Source organism: Oncorhynchus clarkii, chromosome 26, assembly GCF_045791955.1.
Source record: "Oncorhynchus clarkii lewisi isolate Uvic-CL-2024 chromosome 26, UVic_Ocla_1.0, whole genome shotgun sequence".
Classification (NCBI taxonomy): domain Eukaryota; kingdom Metazoa; phylum Chordata; class Actinopteri; order Salmoniformes; family Salmonidae; genus Oncorhynchus; species Oncorhynchus clarkii.
This window is the reverse complement of record NC_092172.1, coordinates 16,534,010-16,557,905: the sequence shown is the minus strand read 5'-3', so window position 1 is coordinate 16,557,905 and position 23,896 is coordinate 16,534,010. Positions and strand designations below refer to the sequence as shown.

General features: G+C 40.1%; 2 protein-coding genes across 2 annotated transcripts in view; both read left to right on the top strand.

The window, feature by feature from the left end:
* The first annotated feature begins 7,105 nt into the window (after positions 1 to 7,105).
* On the top strand, positions 7,106 to 11,838 carry LOC139384551 (bolA-like protein 3). Its single transcript, XM_071129393.1, has 4 exons — positions 7,106 to 7,258; positions 7,473 to 7,599; positions 10,129 to 10,217; positions 10,496 to 11,838. The coding sequence occupies exons 1-4, from the start codon at positions 7,223 to 7,225 to the stop codon at positions 10,559 to 10,561; spliced, it is 318 nt and encodes a 105-aa protein (XP_070985494.1). The 5' UTR covers positions 7,106 to 7,222; the 3' UTR covers positions 10,562 to 11,838.
* A 4,651-nt stretch (positions 11,839 to 16,489) lies between these two features.
* LOC139385177 (synaptic vesicle membrane protein VAT-1 homolog-like) overlaps positions 16,490 to 23,896 on the top strand; it is a 29,792-nt gene continuing 22,385 nt past the window's right edge. Inside the window, exons 1-5 of the mRNA XM_071130274.1 lie at positions 16,490 to 16,779; positions 17,779 to 17,908; positions 18,168 to 18,383; positions 20,631 to 20,773; positions 22,459 to 22,562. Coding sequence (XP_070986375.1) covers positions 16,550 to 16,779; positions 17,779 to 17,908; positions 18,168 to 18,383; positions 20,631 to 20,773; positions 22,459 to 22,562 — 823 coding nt within the window. The 5' untranslated portion in view covers positions 16,490 to 16,549. The remainder of the gene's footprint in view (positions 16,780 to 17,778; positions 17,909 to 18,167; positions 18,384 to 20,630; positions 20,774 to 22,458; positions 22,563 to 23,896) is intronic.

Here is a 23,896-nt window from a genome sequence, read left to right as displayed (position 1 = left end):
TCTTCTTAACCGTCATGGGAGTCTGTATCAATTGAAGGCATATTCAGACCATCGAAGAACGAATCAATCAACAAAGGGGCTTGAGGAGATTCAGAGGTGTACAGCACAGAGTAAAATTGTTTGAATTGATCAGTCATCTCTTTATGTATAACTGTGGTAGCACCAGACAGGGTCTTTAATTGTGGGATGAAACATGAGGCCTCAGATTTACGGATCTGATGTGCAAGGAGTTTACTGGCCTTGTCGCCTTGCTCCTACACTCTGTATCAAGCTTGTAATTGTTCAGCTTGTCTGGTAGAGAGCTCTTCAAATTCAGATTGGAGTAGCTGGCATTCTGAAAGAGATTAGAGGAAGGATGTGTAGCATATTTCTCATCCAATGTAGCTATGGCTTCGCTCAGGTCTCGAAGCCGCTGAGAGCAAGCTTTGTTTTGTAGGCTGTATAAGAAATAATTTGGCCACGTAGGTATGCTTTGAGGGACTCCCATATGGAAGAGCAGGACATACCTGGGGACACGTTTATTGTATTGATTCTGTTTACGGTGGTTTATGGTTATTAAACTCGACCGTTGTAAATCAGTTTCCGCTCTCCTGCGCCTGACTTCTCTGCCGCCAGTAGCATCACATTACATTAGGTTGTAAATTAAATATTGTCTACTGGAGAAATTTGACGTTCCAGTATTCAGACAAAGCCTACAAACGTCAATAGACGTGAACTGTCAGTTCTACCATTAAACTGCGCTTTGGATCAGATCGCATAGAGCTAAATAGTTAAAATAATGGAGCTTATCTATTTACTCATGTGAATTGGGTCCAATTAAATGAGAGATGGGGCATATGTAGCCTAGCCTAACTTGTTGTAGGCTATAGGCTCGCTATTTCGCCAGTATAAATCCATCACAGTCAGAAAAGGTGAGGAATGTATTATGCAATGATCGTGGAAATGAAATAAAGAATAGGAAATAGATGCCTATTTCTAATTATTTTAGAATGCAAAGACAAAATAGATATTCTCACTAAAGGCAAATGATTGCATTGCTATTATTTTTAGCTGCCTGTTTTTTTTTGTTATGAATAAAGTGTCATCATATATCCCTTCACAAAGCTCCCACTCGGCAAAACTGGCTGAACGAACGTTGTTTCCCCATCATTTCAACAAACAAATCCAACGTGATGATGTTGAATCAACGTGGAAAACTGATTGGATTTTCAAAAAGTCATCAATGTAAGTTTCTAATTTCTTTCACCAAACTTTTAACCGAAATCCAATGGCATGGTATTCTTTATTATTTTTCAAGTTGAATTCCCATTAGTTGACATCTCAACCCAATCTAAATCAAAACTAGACGTTGAACTGACATTTGTCCCCAGTGAGCTACTACTGGGTAACTAGGCTAATTTTGCCTTAATTGCAATGCAATACTTTAACCACTAGAAACTGTCTAAAGTTTGCGTGAGGATAAGCACATTATCATGTCAAGTTACATTTTTATAAATGCCAACTTTTGAGTGCATGTTTTGGGCCATATTTTGAGGCCCCAGGATCTTATTTTTATCCATTTAAACTGGTTTTGGTCTGGTCATGGTCTTGATCCACTGGTCCTTGGTATAGGTCTGGATCTAAATGGTTCCGGTTTTGACTTCATCTCTGGTACTCAAACCAATTTTAAACTTTGGAATTCATGTAGGTAATGGTGCTCCACCAAATTGGAAGTCTTCCACCTAGCTTGGAAAGACAGTACTGTGCAAAATCGAAGTAAAAAGCTGCATTCCCCAAGTAAAGATGACCTTCACTTCAGCAGTGATGAATTCATGAACTTCTTCGATGAAAATATCATGATCATTAGAAAACACATTACGGACTGCACTATGAATATGCATATTTTTTCAAAACCCAGTTGTCCTGTGTCTGCACAGAACTGTCAGGACCTTAGATCAATAGAGACACTAAACATTTTTAATCCTGTAGCTCTTGACACAATCACTTAAATAGTCATTGCCTCTAAACCTTCCAGCTGTCTCCTGGACTCTATTCCAACTAAACTACTGAAAGAGCTGCTTCCTGTGCTTGGCCCTCCTATGTGGAACATAATAAATGACTCTCTATCCACCGGATGTGTACCAAACTCACTAAAAGTGGCAGTAATAAAGCCTCTCTTGAAAAAGCCAAACCGTGACCCAGAAAATATAAAAAACTATCGGCCTATATCAAATCTTCCATTCCTCTCAGAAATGTTAGTGAATGAAATGTAATGTCTTGTGAAGGTGGTAAATTACCTTTTAATGGTGTCAGACCGAGGCTCTGCATCTGTCCTCGTGCTCCTAGACCTTAGTGCTGCTTTTGATACCATCGATCACCACATTCTTTTGGAGAGATTAGAAACCTAAATTGGTTCTGGCCTGGTTTAGATCTTATCTGTCAGAAAGATATCAGTTTGTCTCTGTGAATGGTTTGTCCTCTGACAAATCAACTGGTTCCTTTTAGGACCACTATTGTTTTCACTATATATTTTACTTCTTGGGGATGTCATTAGAAAACGTAATGTTAACTTTCACTGCTATGTGGATGACACACAGCTGTACATTTCAATGAAACATGGTGAAGCCCCAAAATTGCCCTCGCTAGAAGCCTGTGTTTCAGACATAAGGAAGTGGATGGCTGCAAACGTTCTACTTTAAACTCGGACAAAACAGAGATGCTTGTTCTAGGTCCCAAGAAACAAAGAGATCTTCTGTTGAATCTGACAATTAATCTTGATGGTTGTACAGTTGTCTCAAATAAAACTGAAGGACCTCGGCGTTACTCTGGATCCTGATCTCTCTTTTGACGAACATACAGTGCCTTGCGAAAGTATTCGGCCCCCTTGAACTTTGCGACCTTTTGCCACATTTCAGGCTTCAAACATAAAGATATAAAACTGTATTGTTTTGTGAAGAATCAACAACAAGTGGGACACAATCATGAAGTGGAACGACATTTATTGGATATTTCAAACTTTTTTAACAAATCAAAAACTGAAAAATTGGGCGTGCAAAATTATTCAGCCCCTTTACTTTCAGTGCAGCAAACTCTCTCCAGAAGTTCAGTGAGGATCTCTGAATGATCCAATGTTGACCTAAATTACTAATGATGATAAATACAATCCACCTGTGTGTAATCAAGTCTCCGTATAAATGCACCTGCACTGTGATAGTCTCAGAGGTCCGTTAAAAGCGCAGAGAGCATCATGAAGAACAAGGAACACACCAGGCAGGTCCGAGATACTGTTGTGAAGAAGTTTAAAGCCGGATTTGGATACAAAAAGATTTCCCAAGCTTTAAACATCCCAAGGAGAACTGTGCAAGCGATAATATTGAAATGGAAGGAGTATCAGACCACTGCAAATCTACCAAGACCTGTCCGTCCCTCTAAACTTTCAGCTCATACAAGGAGAAGACTGATCAGAGATGCAGCCAAGAGGCCCATGATCACTCTGGATGAACTGCAGAGATCTACAGCTGAGGTGGGAGACTCTGTCCAAAGGACAACAATCAGTCGTATATTGCACAAATCTGGCCTTTGTGGAAGAGTGGCAAGAAGAAAGCCATTTCTTAAAGATATCCATAAAAAGTGTTGTTTAAAGTTTGCCACAAGCCACCTGGGAGACACACCAAACATGTGGAAGAAGGTGCTCTGGTCAGATGAAACCAAAATTGAACTTTTTGGCAACAATGCAAAACGTTATGTTTGGCGTAAAAGCAACACAGCTGAACACACCATCCCCACTGTCAAACATGGTGGTGGCAGCATCATGGTTTGGGCCTGCTTTTCTTCAGCAGGGACAGGGAAGACGGTTAAAATTGATGGGAAGATGGATGGAGCCAAATACAGGACCATTCTGGAAGAATCTGTGGAAAGAACTGAAAACCTGCTGTTCACAAATGCTCTCCATCCAACCTCACTGAGCTCGAGCTGTTTTGCAAGGAGGAATGGGAAAAAATGTCAGTCTCTCGATGTGCAAAACTGATAGAGACATACCCCAAGCGACTTACAGCTGTAATCGCAGCAAAAGGTGGCGCTACAAAGTATTAACTTAAGGGGGCTGAATAATTTTGCACGCCCAATTTTTCAGTTTTTGATTTGTTAAAAAAGTTTGAAATATCCAATAAATGTCGTTCCACTTCATGATTGTGTCCCACTTGTTGTTGATTCTTCACAAAAAAGTACAGTTTTATATCTTTATGTTTGAAGCCTGAAATGTGGCAAAAGGTCGCAAAGTTCAAGTGGGCCGAATACTTTCGCAAGGCACTGTATCAAGACTGTTTCAAGGACAGCTTTTTTCCATCTACGTAACATTGCAAAAATCAGAAACTTTCTGTCCAAAAATGATGCAGAAAAATTAATCCATACTTTTGTTACTTCTAGGTTAGACTACTGCAATACTCTACTTTTCGGCTACCCGGATAAAGCACTAAATAAACTTCAGTTAGTGCTAAATACGGCTGCTAGAATCCTGACTAGAACCAACATTTTTATCATATTACTCCAGTGCTAGCCTCCCTACACTGGCTCCCTGTTAAGGCAAGGGTTGATTTCAAGGTTTTACTGCTAACCAACAAAGCATTACATGGGCTTGCTCTTACCTATCTTTCCGATTTGGTCCTGCCGTACATACCTACACGTACGCTCCGGTCACAAGACGCAGGCCTCCTAATGTCCCTAGAATTTCTAAGCAAACAGCTGGAGGCAGGGCTTTCTCCTATAGAGCTCCATTTTTATGGAATGGTCTGCCTGCCCATCTGAGAGACGCAGACTCGGTCTCAACCTTTCAGGCTTAACTGAAGACTAATCTCTTCAGTAGGTCCTATGATTGAGTGTAGTCTGTCCCAGGAGTGTGATGGTGAACGGAAAGGCTCTGGAGCAACGAACCACGCTTGCTGTCTCTGCCTGGCCGGTTCCCCTCTCTCAACTGGGATTCTCTGCCTCTAACCCTATTACAGGGGCTGAGTCACTGGCTTACTGGTGCTCTTTCATGCCATCCCTCGGAGGGGTGAGTCACTTGAGTGGATTGAGTCACTGACGTGATCTTCCTTTCTGGGTTGGCGCCCCCCCTTGGGCTGTGCCGTGGTGGAGATCTTTGTGGGCTATACTCAGCCTTGTCTCAGGATGGTAAGTTGGTGGTTGAAGATATCCCTCTAGTGGTGAGGGGGCTGTGCCTTGGCAAAGTGGGTGGGGTTATATCCTGCCTGTTTGGCCCTGTCCGGGGGTATCATCGGATGGGGCCACAGTGTCTCCTGTCCCCTCCTGTCTCAGCCTCCAGTATTTATGCTGCAGTAGTTTATGTGCCAGGGGGCTAGGGTCAGTCTGTTATATCTGGAGTATTTCTCCTGTCTTATCTGGTGTCCTGTGTGAATTTAAGTATGCTATCTCTAATTCTCTCTTTCTTTCTTTCTCTCTCTCGGAGGACCTGAGCCCTAGGACCATGCCCCAGGACTACCCGGCATGATGACTACTTGTTTTCCTCAGTCCACCTGGCCGTGCTGCTGCTCCAGTTTCAACTGTTCTGCCTGCGGCTATGGACCCCTGACCTGTTCACCGGACGTGCTACTTATCCCAGAACTGCTGTTTTCAACTCTCTAGAGACAGCAGGAGCGGTAGAGATACTCTCAATGATCGGCTATGAAAAGCCGAAGGACATTTACTCCTGAGGTGCTGACTTGTTGCACCCTCAACAACCACTGTGATTATTATTATCTGACCATGCTGGTCATTTATGAACATTTGAACATCTTGGCCATGTTCTGTTATAATCTCCACCTGGCACAGCCAAAAGAGGACTAGCCACCCCTCATAGCCTGGTACCTCTCTAGGTTTCTTCCTAGGTTTTTCCTAGCCACCATGCTTCTACACCTGCATTGCTTGCTGTTTGGGGTTTTAGGCTGGGTTTCTGTACAGCACTTTGAGATATCAGCTGATGTAAGAAGGGCTATATAAATAAATTTGATTTGATAAATTATGACTTCAACTGCAAGAAGTACAGATTTGTCTACATGACTTGTGTTGCAGTGGCAACTAAGGTAAAAGTCACTGGGATTTGAATGTAGGTCTTTGTGAACATAACTGCATGTGTCGCTTATCTAATATTTTGTTAACCATACTTAACTTTTATAAATAGGTAATGAAGTTGGACACTGAGACAAAGGAGAGGACTGAATGGAGTGAGGAGAACTGCTGGCCATCAGAGTCTGTGTTCATTCCAAGACCCAATGGAGAAGGAGATGATGATGGTAAGATGGTCCTCAAGATGGTCCTCAAATCTTAAGTATATGAAGACTTATGTTTTGATTAGAATGGCCAGACATTCACACTGTATGCTGAATAAAGTTATAATTTCAATGAAAGTCTGTCCATCATATTACACCTACAATATTCTAACAAAATGTCTCTTATGTCCAGGTGTGGTCTTGACAACAGTCATCAACTCCAATCCAGGGGAATCTGGCTTCATTTTAGTGCTGGATGCAAAGTCTTTCAAGGAGGTAGCTCGAGCATATGTGAATTCAGAGCTTCACATGGACATGCATGGATACTTCATCCCAAAGAAAAATTAGTCTGACAAAGCAATTATTTACTCAGAGAGTAGTCTACTACCCTCTACAAAGAAATAGACACTATGGGAAACAATATGGATAGTATTAGAAACTCTAAATACCAAAGTGCCTTGTAAATATTGTCTAAACAATGTGCTAGTATTGCTACATTTTGCACAACACATGATGTGAGCAGTTATCTGTGGACTAATGCCAGTGTAGTCTGTAGTCTTATCTCAAGGGAAACCATAATGACTATCCTCAAAATCATCTACCTATCAATATACCATTAAATATTTTTATGAAAAATTGTTTTGCTACCTATTTAATTATGTGATTGGTGTGTTATATACTTATGTATTTTTTGTCCTGTATAGGATTGTCAAGGAAAACCATTATAATACAAATTATTGTACCATTTATTGTTTTAATTAGGCCAATAAACAATGTGTGAAAAGGGTGATGGTTGTCTCCAGTCCACGAGAGGGCGCCAGTTACAACAAAGTGTACGTTGCTGTTTGCGTGACACGACTGTATACCTACGTCATATTGTGGAGACGAAAACTGACATCGAGGGGCATGACTTTTTAAAAACCTGTGTTGATTACTGTTCATTATTGTTAGTTTTATCTTCAGTAAAGGACTTGGTCACGATGCTCTCTATTTCCAGATTTCTTCAAAAAAATCAAGTAAATCAATTTCATTCATTCTTATGCATAACTTTAGACTAGCCAACTTTGAAGGTTGAGTGCGATGTTCTGCTCACTCAAATCAGACAGCAAGTGACACTGGCCATTTAACGTTAGCTAGTTAAGTGAGCTATCTAACGTTACATCTTGTAACTCAATAGTTATTGTGAGTTAGCAAACGTTCGCTAACTGTCTTTGAAAACATTTGTTTTAGGCTGTTTTGGTTTCTAGACAGTTGCAGAGGACTCTGTCTTCTCAGACAGATGGAGAGACCCGAATTGCACAACTTCTCAAAGAGAAGTTTCCATCGGCCACGTCTCTAAAAGTTGTGGACATATCAGGTAAATAGACATGGAAACGTGGGTGTCAAAAGGGGTCCTGGTCTAGCCCAGCGAGCTAGATCATTATGCATAATCAAATGTGTGTTACTACGACGCTGAATTTGTTGGTGTCTTGCTGGTGTTCAGTGGACTCATTCTCGCGTGGTCATCCTTCCATATTAGGTCTCGTTTACGCGACTATTGGAATGAAATGGGAGAAGCCTGGGCTTCCTAGAATTGTGGATTATTGGCGGTTGGCATCCAATAATAATAGTGCATTGGAGTACCAGATGCACTCATAGGTTCAATAAAATTCTTATGGAAAAACAACCAAAAACACAGGCCAAACTGCATATACTATCATACCAAGCATTATCCCTAACCACAGGCCTGAGTGGGCATTACCTCCTCTTCCAACAACTTCTGTAGATCCTTTTCAGAAATATCTAGATTATCCAGAATGTTCAGCTGCTCTACACAACAATTCCAATTTTATCTGACCAGCTTTCTACTTGTGCAGCACAATTCACAACCATAGCGATGAAGGTCAGAAACTTGGATTTGTCCAAACACAGTTGCTTGGATCCATACATTTCACTGGGAACATTCACTATTTGTCCTTCTCCCTCTGAGCAGGCAATGGAGAGAGCCTTGAGATCCTACCTCCTGATTCACCCTTCTCAGTGCTTATGTAACACCCCCTCCCACCTGTATCTGTTTCACCTTTAGCAGGCACTCTGTAGCCCTGGCCTCACGACTACCTCCACAATTACTACACTTTCTGGGCTCATCCTCCAAATATTCCTCCACTAAGTGGAAACCTCCACACCTTGCACATCTAGGTTACCCCATCCTACACACGGATGCTACATGGCCACATTTCTGGCAGCGGAAACACTGCAGAACAGCTGGCACGAATGCTCTAACCGGATAGCTCAATATATCTCAACATTACCAGATCAAAAGTACCTCCAAATCAAAGCATAGCAAAACCGACAGGCTCCTCCTTACAGCTACGCCGCAAGGCCTCACACACACCAGAAACCTTCCTCTTAGCTGCTCAACTTCTACACTTAGAGGCACTGCTATCACACCCTTGAGTGGAGCTCTGCTCTGTAAACTAAAGCACATTATTTCTCGTTCTCCCAGTCAGACCATGCACACTGCTCAGTCCCTTTGGGAGGTGGATAGGAATCCTATCCTAGCGAATAAACTCATCTCTATCTTAGCATACTGCATACATACTTCCCTATCCTACTCTCCATCCACCTTGAGACCTCAAATGGGTATGCCAAAACCCTAGATTGACTTTTTCTAAGAACCAAACCCCAATCACCATAGAATCCTCATAGACAATCCTCTTATTTCCATTCCCCATATCTGCTTCCTTTCCATTCTTTAAAGGCACAGCAGTCGCCTCATATTTCTTCTGACTTCTCTCTTCCATTTTTACATATCTCATCTTAATTCTCTTCACTTCCCTCACTCCATCTCACTCCCTCCATGATCACTATTAACTGGAGGAAAAAAGGTTTTCAGCTTCATCTCTTAATTTATTTGCACAAGGGCTAGTTAAGTCTACGCTCGGCTAGTGCTCGGCCTAGGCGTCATGCACACATTATTTTAGAAGTGTTACGAAGTACGAGAGTATTGAGGGGGGATGATCCGGAGGGGGAAGTTGGATAAAAAAAATGTTTTCTTGCAATCTAGAGCCATAATCATTATGCCTAATTCTATGATTTTTCTGGATAGGTTATCTAAGCATACCTCTTTACCTGTTCAATTTTAATGAGGGTGTCATTCTGACTATTGTAAATCACACATATCAATATACTGCACTAATATGCCTAGGATATTACATACAAATTACAACACAGTACATGGGATCATAATACATATCAATACAGGCACATATCATGGCATCATTATTCATTCACAACTATCATATCATAAGGTGCCAGATTACATTTAAACCAAGTATTTTTCTGCATATCTAAGCATACCTCTTGAGCTGTCTGTATCATCATGCCTGGTGCTTATTTTTGTTACGCTTCTCTGCATCTCTGCTAAAATCTGGGTAAAAGATTGAAAGGAATGTGAGTTTTATTCAGTACGTTTAGTAATTACTTGCATTTCTAAAGTCTAGCAAAATTGCCAGCAGACATGCCAGCTAAGATAGTTGGACAAGCTATGCTTGTTATGAGGTTGGAAGATTGGGAACCTATCTAGCAGGCTAGCTAAAGCAAACTTCATAAAATGGCAAGGTATTTTAGAGAAAATGGCTAGGTACTTTTGAGAAAAGTATTACAGAGAAACAACAAAATATTTTTGTTTTATGTATTCATCAAGAAATAATCAATAGGCTACATAGCTTAATCAAATGAATGTATAATCTTACCTCCTGCGAGTTCTGCCCATCACCAGCAGCTAAAATCAAAAACCGGACAAATCTTAGGGGGCACGTGCCCTTGTTCCCCCTATTGGCATGACGCCTCTGATTCCTTTGGTGCACTCATAACAATTGTGTATCATTATGTTTTGTGTTCTCAGGTGGCTGTGGTGCCATGTATGAAGTCCATATAGAATCCAATGAATTTAAAGGGAAAAGAACTATTCAACAACACCAACTAGTCAACCAGGTAACCTATGGAGATACATTCTGGAGAGATCAATTAGTTTGCACCATTGTATGGAAGGGTATAGGCTATATAGTTGTCAAAATTGTATATTTGCTTTGGTTGATACTGTTTGTACCGATCGGATGTGGGGGGAGAGAAGGCAACAACAAGTAGTAAAGTATGTCAAGTCTTATATCAAACCTTTCAGGTGAAGTTATTATCCTGTATTGCATTTTATTCCATATGCAAAATTGTTGTAAAAACAGCACAGCTGAAAAGTGCTATGTTCTCATCCACAGGCTCTCAAGGAGGAGATCCAAGGAATGCATGGACTACGAATATTCACAGATGTTCCTCGAGAGTAGGACCAAGCCCTTTCACAAATTGTAGGTCTATGAACGTACACCCCTCCAACGGAATGTCATATGCTGATTACATTTTCATCTAAGGATAAATACCCCAAAATCTCAGATTAATTGCTGATGTGTCTGTGACAGTATCAAAGGAAATGGTTTGTCCTGTTACTTCCTGACAGTATTTTCAGAAATAATCTGAAGAATTTATGGTAGGGACATATTTTACAATGTCAATTGTGTAATACATGTAACACTAAAACATCATATATTTTTATTTATTTACCATAAACACAAATTATTGATGAGATTGATGATATTATTCGAATGATGCCTTTACAGAAGACATTGACCTAAAAAGCTATGATGCGCACAAAATAACGCTGTCAGGATTCATTAGTAAATTGCCAAGTCAATTAGGCCTCTATCCAATTGAGTTGGCCTATAGTGTTTTTAATCATTGTAAAGATAGGATGCAAATACATTGTAGTGAACAGACGGAAAACCTCATAAGACAACTAGTTATTCAACTATTCTTGTACATTTAATCTGTAATTGAAAATCCTTCCTATATTTGTGTTTTTGTTTAGTGTAGTAGTAGTTTGTCATGAGACAAGTTTTCATTCCGTTTCCAGTATTTATGTTCTGTATTCCTCCCTGTAACCATTAACGTAGAAATACAAGTTGCTGATGAAGTAGATGGCTTTAAATAAATAGTATGTGATTAAAAGGACAAAAATACAGGATCCTTATGTCTTTATTAAAGAGATACTTCAGGATTTTGCCTACACTACTGTAGAATTTATCATTCGCAGGTGTCTAACAACCTCGTTAGATTGTAATAATCACTGTGTTGACCTACTTCTACTGTGTGGCCCCAATGTGACCCATACTTGGTAAATGTACAGCAGTTTTTTCTACTGGGAAATTCACTATCAGGTGGGACCCACTAGCTATTTCCCTGGCCAATATTTTCTTTAAGTGAGAATACATTTTACTACATGGTAGTCTACTTGAGATGTAACTTTGTTGCTCACTTTGTTGGATTATAGACATGAAAACTATTGCCAGTAAATGGGCATTCATAATTTTGATATTTCCCAAATACTGATATAGAGTGAGTGTCATGTAGCCTATATGTTGTGATAGTCAATTAATGTTCGGTCTGTGTTTTGATACTCACAAATATTGGAATTTATGTGCCTGGAAGAAGAAATTTGCGAATAACCTTGTCTGATCACGTGCTCATTTGTAGCCACAATAATGGAATTTGCAAAAAAAAAAAAAAAGTGGAATTTGCAGTTTGTCTTCAAAATAAAAGTCCCCCGTTTGAAAGTGATGTTAAGGGATAAAAATAGTGGAATTGTGTCATATTTGGACAGAATAATCCTAAACAAAGTTGGATGTTGTTACATAATTTAAAATTAAATACAATAATTAATTCATTTGACAATAAACAGAAAAATCTGTTGAAATCCAACTGCATTGTGTTACTTCAGATAATGCTTAAATTCCGCCTGCACTGATCGGTTGAGAGATGTGCTTTGCATAGGAGTGATGCCATCTGACATAAGACAATGATCCCACTGTGGATGTATTAGACTGCATAATTGCATTGGGGGACATACAGTGCCTTGCGAAAGTATTCGGCCCCCTTGAACTTTGCGACCTTTTGCCACATTTCAGGCTTCAAACATAAAGATATAAAACTGTATTTTTTTGTGAAGAATCAACAACAAGTGGGACACAATCATGAAGTGGAACGACATTTATTGGATATTTCAAACTTAAAAAAAAAAAAAAAACTGAAAAATTGGGCGTGCAAAATTATTCAGCCCCTTTACTTTCAGTGCAGCAAACTCTCTCCAGAAGTTCAGTGAGGATCTCTGAATGATCCAATGTTGACCTAAATGACTAATGATGATAAATACAATCCACCTGTGTGTAATCAAGTCTCCGTATAAATGCACCTGCACTGTGATAGTCTCAGAGGTCCGTTAAAAGCGCAGAGAGCATCATGAAGAACAAGGAACGCACCAGGCAGGTCCGAGATACTGTTGTGAAGAAGTTTAAAGCCGGATTTGGATACAAAAAGATTTCCCAAGCTTTAAACATCCCAAGGAGCACTGTGCAGGCGATAATATTGAAATGGAAGGAGTATCAGACCACTGCAAATCTACCAAGACCTGGCCGTCCCTCTAAACTTTCAGCTCATACAAGGAGAAGACTGATCAGAGATGCAGCCAAGAGGCCCATGATCACTCTGGATGAACTGCAGAGATCTACAGCTGAGGTGGGAGACTCTGTCCATAGGACAACAATCAGTCGTATATTGCACAAATCTGGCCTTTATGGAAGAGTGGCAAGAAGAAAGCCATTTCTTAAAGATATCCATAAAAAGTGTTGTTTAAAGTTTGCCACAAGCCACCTGGGAGACACACCAAACATGTGGAAGAAGGTGCTCTGGTCAGATGAAACCAAAATTGAACTTTTTGGCAACAATGCAAAACGTTATGTTTGGCGTAAAAGCAACACAGCTGAACACACCATCCCCACTGTCAAACATGGTGGTGGCAGCATCATGGTTTGGGCCTGCTTTTCTTCAGCAGGGACAGGGAAGATGGTTAAAATTGATGGGAAGATGGATGGAGCCAAATACAGGACCATTCTGGAAGAAAACCTGATGGAGTCTGCAAAAGACCTGAGACTGGGACGGAGATTTGTCTTCCAACAAGACAATGATCCAAAACATAAAGCAAAATCTACAATGGAATGGTTCAAAAATAAACATATCCAGGTGTTAGAATGGCCAAGTCAAAGTCCAGACCTGAATCCAATCGAGAATCTGTGGAAAGAACTGAAAACTGCTGTTCACAAATGCTCTCCATCCAACCTCACTGAGCTCGAGCTGTTTTGCAAGGAGGAATGGGAAAAAAATGTCAGTCTCTCGATGTGCAAAACTGATAGAGACATACCCCAAGCGACTTACAGCTGTAATCGCAGCAAAAGGTGGCGCTACAAAGTATTAACTTAAGGGGGCTGAATAATTTTGCATGCCCAATTTTTCAGTTTTTGATTTGTTAAAAAAGTTTGAAATATCCAATAAATGTCGTTCCACTTCATGATTGTGTCCCACTTGTTGTTGATTCTTCACAAAAAAATACAGTTTTATATCTTTATATTTGAAGCCAGAAATGTGGCAAAAGGTCGCAAAGTTCAAGGGGGCCGAATACTTTCGCAAGGCACTGTACATACAGTACAAGTCAAAAGTTTGGACACACCTCATTCAAGGATTTTTCTTTATTTTTACTATTTTCGACATTGTTGTAGCAACCAAAAAAGTGTTAAACAAATGAAAATATATTTTATATATGAGATTCTTCAAAGTAGCCACGCTTTGCCTTGATGACAGCGTTGCAAACTCTTGCCGTTCTCTCAACCAGCTTCATGAGGTAGTCACCTGGAATGCATTTCAATTAACAGGTGCGCATTGTTGAAAGTTCATTTGTGGGATTTCTTTCCTTCTTAATGTTTTTGAGACAATCAGTTGTGTTGTGACAAGGTATGGGTGGAATACATAAAATAGCCCTATTTGGTAAAAGACCAAGTCCATATTATGGCAAGAACAGTTCAAATAAGCAATGAGAAGCGACAGTCCATTACTTTAAGACATGAAGGGTAGTCAATCCGGGAAAATGTCAAGAACTTTTAACGTTTTTTCAAGTGCATTTACAAAAGCCATTAAGCGCTATGATGAAACTGGCTCTTGAGGACCACCACAGGAAAGGAAAACCCAGAGTTACCTCTGCTGCTGAGGTTAAGTTCAGTAGAGTTAGCTGCACCTCAGATTGCAACCCATATAAATGCTTCACAGAGTTCCAGTAACAGACATCATCTGTTCCGAGGAGACTGCGTGAATCAGGCCTTCATGGTTGAATTGCTGCAAAGAAACCACTACTAAAGGACACCAATAATAAGAAGAGACTTGATTGGGCCAAGAAACACAAGTAATGAACATTAGACCGGTGAAATCTGTTTGGTCTGATGAGTCCAAATTTGAGATTTTTGGTTCCAACCACCGTGTCTTTGTGAGACGCAGAGTAGGTGAACGGATGATCTCCGCATGTGTGGTTCCTGCCGTGAAGCATGGAGGACGAAGTGTGATGGTGTGGCGGTGCTTTGCTGGTGACACAGTCAGTGATTTATTTAGAATTCAAGGCACACTTAACCAGCATGGCTCCCACAGCATTCCACAGTGATACGCCATCCCATCTGGTTTGCGCTTAGTGGGACTATCATTTGTTTTTCAACAGGACAATGACCCAAAACACAGCTCCAGGCTGTGTAAGGGCTAATTGACCAAGAAGGAGAGTGATGGTGCTGCATCAGATGACCTGGCCTCCACAATCACCGACCTCAACCCAATTGAGATGGTTTGGGATGAGTTGGACTGTAGAGTGAAGGAAAAGCAGCCAACAAGTGCTCAGCATATGTGGGAACTCCTTCAAGCCTGTTGGAAAAGCATTCCTTATTAAGCTGGTTGAGAGAATGCCAAGAGTGTGCAAATGTATTTTGATTTGTTTAACACTTTTTTGGTTACTACATGATTCATATGTGTTATTTCATAGTTTTGATGTCTTCACGATTATTCTACAATGTAGAAAATAGTACAAATAAAGAAAACCCTTGAATGAGTAGGTGTGTCCAAACTTTTGACTGGTACTGTATATTCACTGTACAGCCTTATCCCGTTTCATTGGTGCACAATCCATAGGTGCACAATCCATATTTCATTGGTGCACAATACATATCGTTATCAGAATCATATGTGATTTATAAACATTTATAAATGTTTACAAAAATGTTGACCTTATGCCGTAGTTGTAGGCCACATGTTTGATGAAAATCACTACAATAAATGCACTTTAGTTGTCAGCCTGGCCTGATATTGTGACACTATCTAGATACCTACTTCTCTCCTAACTGCAGGACGTGTTGTTGTGTTGCCTGCTTTGCAGAACAAACTATCCCCATTGGGCAGTAGACTGTATCACAGTGATATCTAAATGGTTACTACCAATATTTGAAGTTATTTATCGTGTAGGCTGCTGTCCTACTCTACATATAATCAAGTGGCATGAAACAAATTCGCCACGTTACTGTCCCGTGAAGCAACTGCTGCAGCAGTGCTCCACCTCGATATCATACCGTTGTACTGGCCATTCACACGGGCTTGTTGTACGTTAGCTGACATCCAGATGGTGACCAATACTACAAGTTATTTCTCCATCGTCCATTGAAATAAAGATAACTTTATTTTACAAGTTTGAATTAGTGCCAATGCCATGCTTCTGTTTTTGCCATCAAGTCAACATTAACTAGGCTCATCAGCACGACTGACTGAACCGAAGCCTTTCGTCTCCACTCGACTCTCAACTGCAAGACATACGTGATCAATTTGGGCACCAGGCGTGTCCCTGCTAATGATTTATATATACACTAGATGACTGTAAGGGGGCGCCGAGTTGTAGTTTCTGTACCTCCATCTTGGCACTTCCCCACCAGTGTAAAACAAATATTTTGGAAGCTACATAAATACATGTATGAATGTCTACATTCGTTTTTGCCACGTGTTACAGACAATGTAATGCATACTTTTAAATCATATTATGCGAGCTAAACGTAAAAAAACTAATTAAATCCTTAAAGTATATATTTTTTAGATAAATAATGTTACTGTCCCCACTACAACAAACAATACTTAAATAGATGCAATTTTGTCCTTGAAACGTTTAATTAAGGAGTGCCAATATGGCGAGTGGTGGCTTCAAATCCTCTCATTGGCCAATCACAACACCAGCAATCCAAGGTTTATAAACATCTTTGGTGCGAATAGCCTCTCCCTCTTCCAAAAGAGAACCGATTCGGCTCATACTGCGCATTCTGAACTTGGAAGGAGGGAAGGACCAGTTACAAGCTCGAGCATCCCCTTCCAGCCCCATGAAGCCCACCGACATGGCTAAAGAAGGAACGGAGATGACAGAGGAAACTGAGCACATGATAGAGAAGAATGGAGCAAAAGAAACAGAAAATGTAGTATCTGCAGGAGATACCAAAGAAATGCGAGCCGTAATACTTTCCGGTTTCGGGGGTCTCAACAAACTCCGGGTAACCAAGAAGGCGATGCCTGAGCCACAGGAGGGAGAAGTGAAAATTCGCGTCAAAGCATGGTAAACGTTGCATATTAAACTGTTGATTAATTGTTACATTGATGCCTGCCTAAATGATCTTAAAATATCAGTGATGCGAAGTTACCACATTCACACGTGTATTGCAACATGTTGCAGATTCCGATTCAGTATGGGCGAGCCATGAATAAATCTTGAATTAAAGTAGGTTCAACTCGACCTGTATAGTTTGTAAAAGTGACACGAGAAAAGGACTCATTGCATTCATGAAGCCACATGCCCTCTGATGTTTCACTGTTTGTGTAGATTATTAATAAGGACTGTCTGTGGACCAATCATGCAAATGAAAAGCAAAAACACCTGAAATGTTGGAATGAATTACAATTTGGCGAGATAATTTTTTAGCTTGGCTTGTTCTTGACTGATAATCTTAATCAGCTTTTATTGGCTATGGCAGAAGGAGGAATAGTTACTGTAAATACCTCAAGCCAGTTGAAATGGATTTTCTCTTTACAACTGGCTCATACAAAGTCCTACAGTTGTGGTATTTGTGCTCTATTCTCTTATGATAGGCTACTTGGCATTTAGTAAGGATATTCTGTTGAGGGATTGAATAATTGTCTTTAGTCCAACCATATTGTTTTATTGATAATATTGAAATCCATAATAAATACACGTAAACTATACTTTCAACAAGTGGCATGCAATTTTTTTGTAAGAGGGAGAGCCTGTTACAGATATGCTCTATCACAGATTGGCTATTCATTGTTCAGTGCATGTGAATCACCATGGCCTTGGAACTGTAGCCAGTTTTAATAGTCTGGAATTCAAGCATGGGTTTGTAGATGTCAAACAGTTTGTGTTGTGAATTTATGACTGCTAAGGCTTTTATTTAGTAACATATTTTAAGTCTAAGTAACATTTATCGAATAGTGAAAATGTCCATCATGCATTATTGTGTCTTCTCCAATCACCTAAGTTAAAAATAAATAACTTTGCTTGATTGTGAGGTTTATATCAATGAGACGTTTACTGTTTTAGTGGCTTGAACTTCCTGGATCTTATGGTGCGTCAAGGTAATATTGACAATCCTCCGAAAACTCCACTTGTCCCTGGATTTGAATGTTCTGGAATAGTTGAGGCGATGGGAGGAAACACCAAGGGATTCGAGGTCAGTGAATCCAGATCACAGTATGTCACAGATATTATGTCATGGATTAGTAGCACAACTATATTGATCTCACTTTGCATTTTTACCTCCCAAATGATTGATTTGTGTTCCAGTTTGAAATGGTTAATGTTGATATTTTGAAATGCATTGGTCAGAGTAGCATGTGAGGTTTGTTGCATTTCTAAAACAAACCTGTAACCATGTCACTTCTCAAATCTGCATTTATCATATTTTATAGCTTACCCTTTCCTCTCTCCAGATAGGAGACCGGGTTATGGCTTTTGTAAATTACAACGCCTGGGCAGAGGTGGTTTGCACACCGCTGGATTACGTCTATAACATGCCTGATGATATGACATTTCCTGAGGCAGCGGCCTTCTCCATGAACTTCGTGGCTGCCTACATGATGCTGTTTGAGGTTGCCAATCTCCGAGAGGGGATGTCAGTATTGGTCCACTCAGCAGGAGGGGGTGTGGTAAGTCAACTCCCGTAGGGGGGTGGAAAGAAAAACACAGCATCTCCTGAAAATGATATCAGTGATGTTACTATAGATACTGCCAAGGTGTGTATCTCTGGTGGCTCTTGAGGGTAACAGCCTGTGGCTATTATCAGACAGCTCAGATGCTGTTTTGCATAATGCTCTATTCATGATTGAAGATGATGGTGAGATGTGGCTGAGAAAACGACATCTAGGAAAGATGTGACTGTGGTTGAAGATAGAGTGTCTGGGCTGTGCTGGTTACAGTATATATGCACACAGACTCTTCAAATTTAAATATTTTTTTACAAGACATTGAATTATCAGGCTCATGTAGCAAATTTCCCTTTAGCAAAAGCACTGTTAGTGATTCCCAGCTTTAATAATTAAACATAACTAGAGATGTAACTCTACTCTAGAGATGCTCCTACAGACTGTAATTCATTTATTTTTATATATTTTTTATTTCACCTTTATTTAACCAGGTAGGCTAGTTGAGAACAAGTTCTCATTTGCAACTGCGACCTGGCCAAGATAAAGCATAGCAGTGTGAACAGACAACACAGAGTTACACATGGAGTAAACAATTAACAAGTCAATAACACAGTAGAAAAAAAGGAGAGTCTATATACATTGTGTGCAAAAGGCATGAGGAGGTAGGCGAATAATTACAATTTTGCAGATTAACACTGGAGTGATAAATGATCAGATGGTCATGTACAGGTAGAGATATTAGTGTGCAAAAGAGCAGAAAGTAAATAAATAAAAACAGTATGGGGATGAGGTAGGTAAAAATGGGTGGGCTATTTACCGATAGACTATGTACAGCTGCAGCGATCGGTTAGCTGCTCAATTTATCAAATCAAATCAAATCAAATTTTATTTGTCACATACACATGGTTAGCAGATGTTAATGCGAGTGTAGCGAAATGCTTGTGCTTCTAGTTCCGACAATGCAGTAATAACCAACAAGTAATCTAACTAACAATTCCAAAACTACTGTCTTGTACACAGTGTGAGGGGATAAAGAATATGTACATAAGGATATATGAATGAGTGATGGTACAGAGCAGCATAGGCAGATACAGTAGATTGTATCGAGTACAGTATATACATATGAGATGAGTATGTAAACAAAGTGGCATAGTTAAAGTGGCTAGTGATACATGTATTACATAAGGATACAGTCGATGATATAGAGTACAGTATATACGTATGCCTATGAGATGAATAATGTAGGGTAAGTAACATTATATAAGGTAGCATTGTTTAAAGTGGCTAGTGATATATTTACATCATTTCCCATCAATTCCCATTATTAAAGTGGCTGGAGTTGAGTCAGTGTCAGTGTGTTGGCAGCAGCCACTCAATGTTAGTGGTGGCTGTTTAACAGTCTGATAGCCTTGAGATAGAAGCTGTTTTTCAGTCTCTCGGTCCCAGCTTTGATGCACCTGTACTGACCTCGCCTTCTGGATGATAGCGGGGTGAACAGGCAGTGGCTCGGGTGGTTGATGTCCTTGATGATCTTTATGGCCTTCCTGTGACATCGGGTGGTGTAGGTGTCCTGGAGGGCAGGTAGTTTGCCCCCGGTGATGCGTTGTGCAGACCTCACTACCCTCTGGAGAGCCTTACGGTTGAGGGCGGAGCAGTTGCCGTACCAGGCGGTGATACAGCCCGCCAGGATGCTCTCGATTGTGCATCTGTAGAAGTTTGTGAGTGCTTTTGGTGACAAGCCGAATTTCTTCAGCCTCCTGAGGTTGAAGAGGCGCTGCTGCGCCTTCTTCACAATGCTGTCTGTGTGAGTGGACCAATTCAGTTTGTCTGTGATGTGTATGCCGAGGAACTTAAAACTTGCTACCCTCTCCACTACTGTTCCATCGATGTGGATAGGGGGGTGTTCCCTCTTTATGAACAACCTCTTACAGTGTGTCAACATACAGTAGAGCGACTGCTCAGATTTCAGACTGATGCACACAATAGGGTATAACTCTGTTGTTTAATTCACACATGTAGTACCATACTGTAGTAGAGATGGACAATAAAACATTTACTGTCTTTACCTAGTGTGTTGAATGATTAGAACAGGATGAGAATAATTATTATAATTATTTTTCATATCAAATATGGATTATGGTTGGTAAAGCTGTGATGCATAACCTGTGGAAATGTCATTGTCTGGATTGGCCTTGTGTAATTGTGTCTGTGTCTTGGAGAGTCTGACTGGGATTGTGTGGTGTTTTTCAGGGTCAAGCTGTGGCTCAGCTGTGCTCCACTATACCCAGCGTGACCGTGTTTGGAACGGCCTCATCTTTCAAACATGAATCCATCAAAGACTCTGTGACCCACCTCTTCGACAGAAATGCTGATTATGTACAAGAAGTTAAAAAGTAAGGTTTGTTTTTTGTTCTACAATAGCAATTATTGGGATAAAACCTTCTTCTAAACATAGAGCTGCAGAGGTAATTGTTCTACTCAATTTTTATGAATAAGACTAATTTGTTAGCAAATGTGTAATTTCGTTGGATCTTACAGGTTTATTAAAATATGTTTAGATATAATTTCACATAATTACTAATAATCTCTTTTGGTTATAATGTGCAATTTGATATGTACATATGAAATGATAATGTGATAACGTAGAACACAGAGCATGTAGAGCTCAGGGAGGATGCAGATGTTAGTCGATGCCATATTTGGACGTGTGTGGCTGCGGTCCCTATGGCAACACGCAGTTCGTCTCCGAGAGCAACGGCAGTGTGTGGGGCAGAGTGCTCAGAGGCTCTCTGAAGGCAACCTGCAACAGGCTGTCTGCTGGGGATGTGGAACAGCTGGGCCAATCAGGAAAGCGCCCTGATGCCTCATAAATACTATGCCCATTCAGATCACTCTGTATGTCGTTGTCTTGTCTGTTCCAAACATATTACTCACCATATGTCTGCTGCAGAGGGACAAGTGAGAGCCATGAGAAAATTAGTTTTGATCAGTCATGGAAATAAAATTGCTGAAAACAAATTGGCTCCCTATTTAAAAAGAAGATGGAGAGCAAGCTTTGGAGGAAAAATACTGGAGTTTTAGTGTAGGTACAGACAACTAGCGCAAAAATAATATTGCGATATTGTCATAACGATACGATATATCGTTCAAAAATAATATCCCGATATGTAACTGTATGGATTTGGTCTCCCGTCGCTAATTATCTTGTTTGATTGACAACCACTGCAATCCATAGGGATGCTGCCACCTCAATAGGAGACAATCAGAAAATAACCCTCTATGCCAAGGCTAACTTCATGTCTACTGTCTAATAGGAATAGTGTTTTGGAGGTGAGTCATGCAGTCAGGAGGCTTAAAGCATGTCCATCCGATAATCACATTCTGAATTTATTCTGAAGTGCTTTATAAATGCATACATTCAACCAAGCTTTCCTCTTGAGTTCCTTTCTTAAGGAGCCTAATCCCTGGTTCCCCCTCAGTACTTATTGACAGAGGCAGAATACTGTCTGCCTGCATATCACAATGGTAGTAAATACAGCCATATCAGAGGGAGAGGCAGATTAATAAGCCTTTCATCTCCGTGGCCCCACATTCCTCTCAGGATCAAGAGAAAAGCTAAATTAAATAGGTCTTAAGTCGCTCCTTTTCTAATATGCAAGGCCATGAGCATCATAAGACCCCCGAGCAGTTTAGCCAAGCAGGCGGTCAGACCACCAGGCAGAAAGGAAGGCTATAGGACCCCTTGATCAGAACATGCCTCTCATTCTTTCTTTCACATTGGTGCTCTTAAGTGAGTCATGCCACGAAAAATCGCACTGATGGTTAGCCTGTCCAATGCTTTTAATACTGTATCACTTGAAATCAAGAGTGGAATCTGATGGAACAAAGGGCTGATCAAATTGTCAATAAAGTGGATTGTTTAGTATTTGCTAAAAATATATAAGTGTAACTATTGAAATCTGAACTAAACATTGAATGACTAATAGATTGATAGGTGTCTGATGAAGCCTGTAGTTGAGGCTGTCTGTAAATGAGGAACGTGTTGATTCTCGTTAATTGAATTTCCTGTATTTGGTAGGATCTCTCCAGAGGGAGTGGACATCGTCCTGGACTGTCTGTCTGGGGAGAACACTGGTAAAGGCCTCGGTCTGCTGAGACCTCTGGGAACCTACATCCTCTACGGTTGGTGTCCTATCAGGATGCTACTCATAAATTTGCTACATTGTGCCACCAGTATCGCACATAAGACTCTTGAGATATGATGTGGTGTTAGCCTGTGAATGATGAAGTATCTTGAGTGACATTTTTAATTTAGAAGATTTCAAACTTACTGACAGGTATTGTAAATAGGTTAGGCACCATTGTACTTGTGCTATACTGTACATATACACTGCCTTCAATAAGTATTCACACCCCTTGACTTATTCCCTATCTGTTGTTTTACAGCCTGAATTCAAAATGGATTAAATAAATTAAAAAATCTCACTCATCTTCACACAATACCCCGCAATGACAAAGTGAAAACATGTTTTTAGAAATGTTAGCAAATTTATTCAAAATTAAATACAGAAAAATCTCATTTACTTAAGTATTCACACTCCTGAGTCAATACAGCGGCAGATAGCCTAGTGGTTATAGCGTTGGGCCAGTAACCGAAAGGTTGCTAGATCGAATCCCCGAGCTGACAAGGTAAAAATCTGTCGGTCTGCCTTGCAACTGTCATTGTTATTAAGAATTTGTTCTAGTTGCCTAGTTGCCTAGTTAAATTAAAAAAAGGTAAAACATTTGGCAGCAATTACAAGTCTTTCTGCAAACCTGGATTGTACAATATTTGCCCATTTATTCTTTAAAAAAATTAGTTGTTGATCATTACAAGACTTAGACATAGATTTTCAAGCAGATTTAAGTCAAAACGGTAACTTTCCACTCAGAAACATACACTGTTTTCTTGGTAAGCAACTTCAGTGTAGATTTGGCCTTGTGTTTTATATTGTTGTCCTGCTGCAAGGTGAATTAATCTCCCAGTGTCTGGTGGAACAAGGTTTTACTGTAGGATTACTGTAGGATTTGCCTGTGCTCCATTCTCTCTATGTATTCTGTATTCTGAAAAACTCCCCAGTCCTTAATGATTACCATAACTTGATGCAGCCACCACTATGCTTGAAAATATGGAGAGTAGTACTCGGTAATGTGTTGTATTAGATTTGCCCCAAACATAATACTTTGTATTCAGGACAAAAAGTTTTTTGCATTATTACTTTAGTGTCTTGTTGCAAACTGGATGCATATTTTTAAATAGTTCTGTTCAAGATTCCTTAGTATTGTAGAGTAACTACAATGTTGTTGATCAATCCTCAGTTTTTTCCTATCACAGCCATTAAACTCTGTAACTGTTTTAAAGTCACTATTGGCATGGTGAAATCCCTGAGCGGTTTCCTTCCTCTCCGGCAACTGAGTTAGAAAGGACACCTGTATCTTTGTAGTGACTGGGTGTATTGATACACCATCCAAAGTGT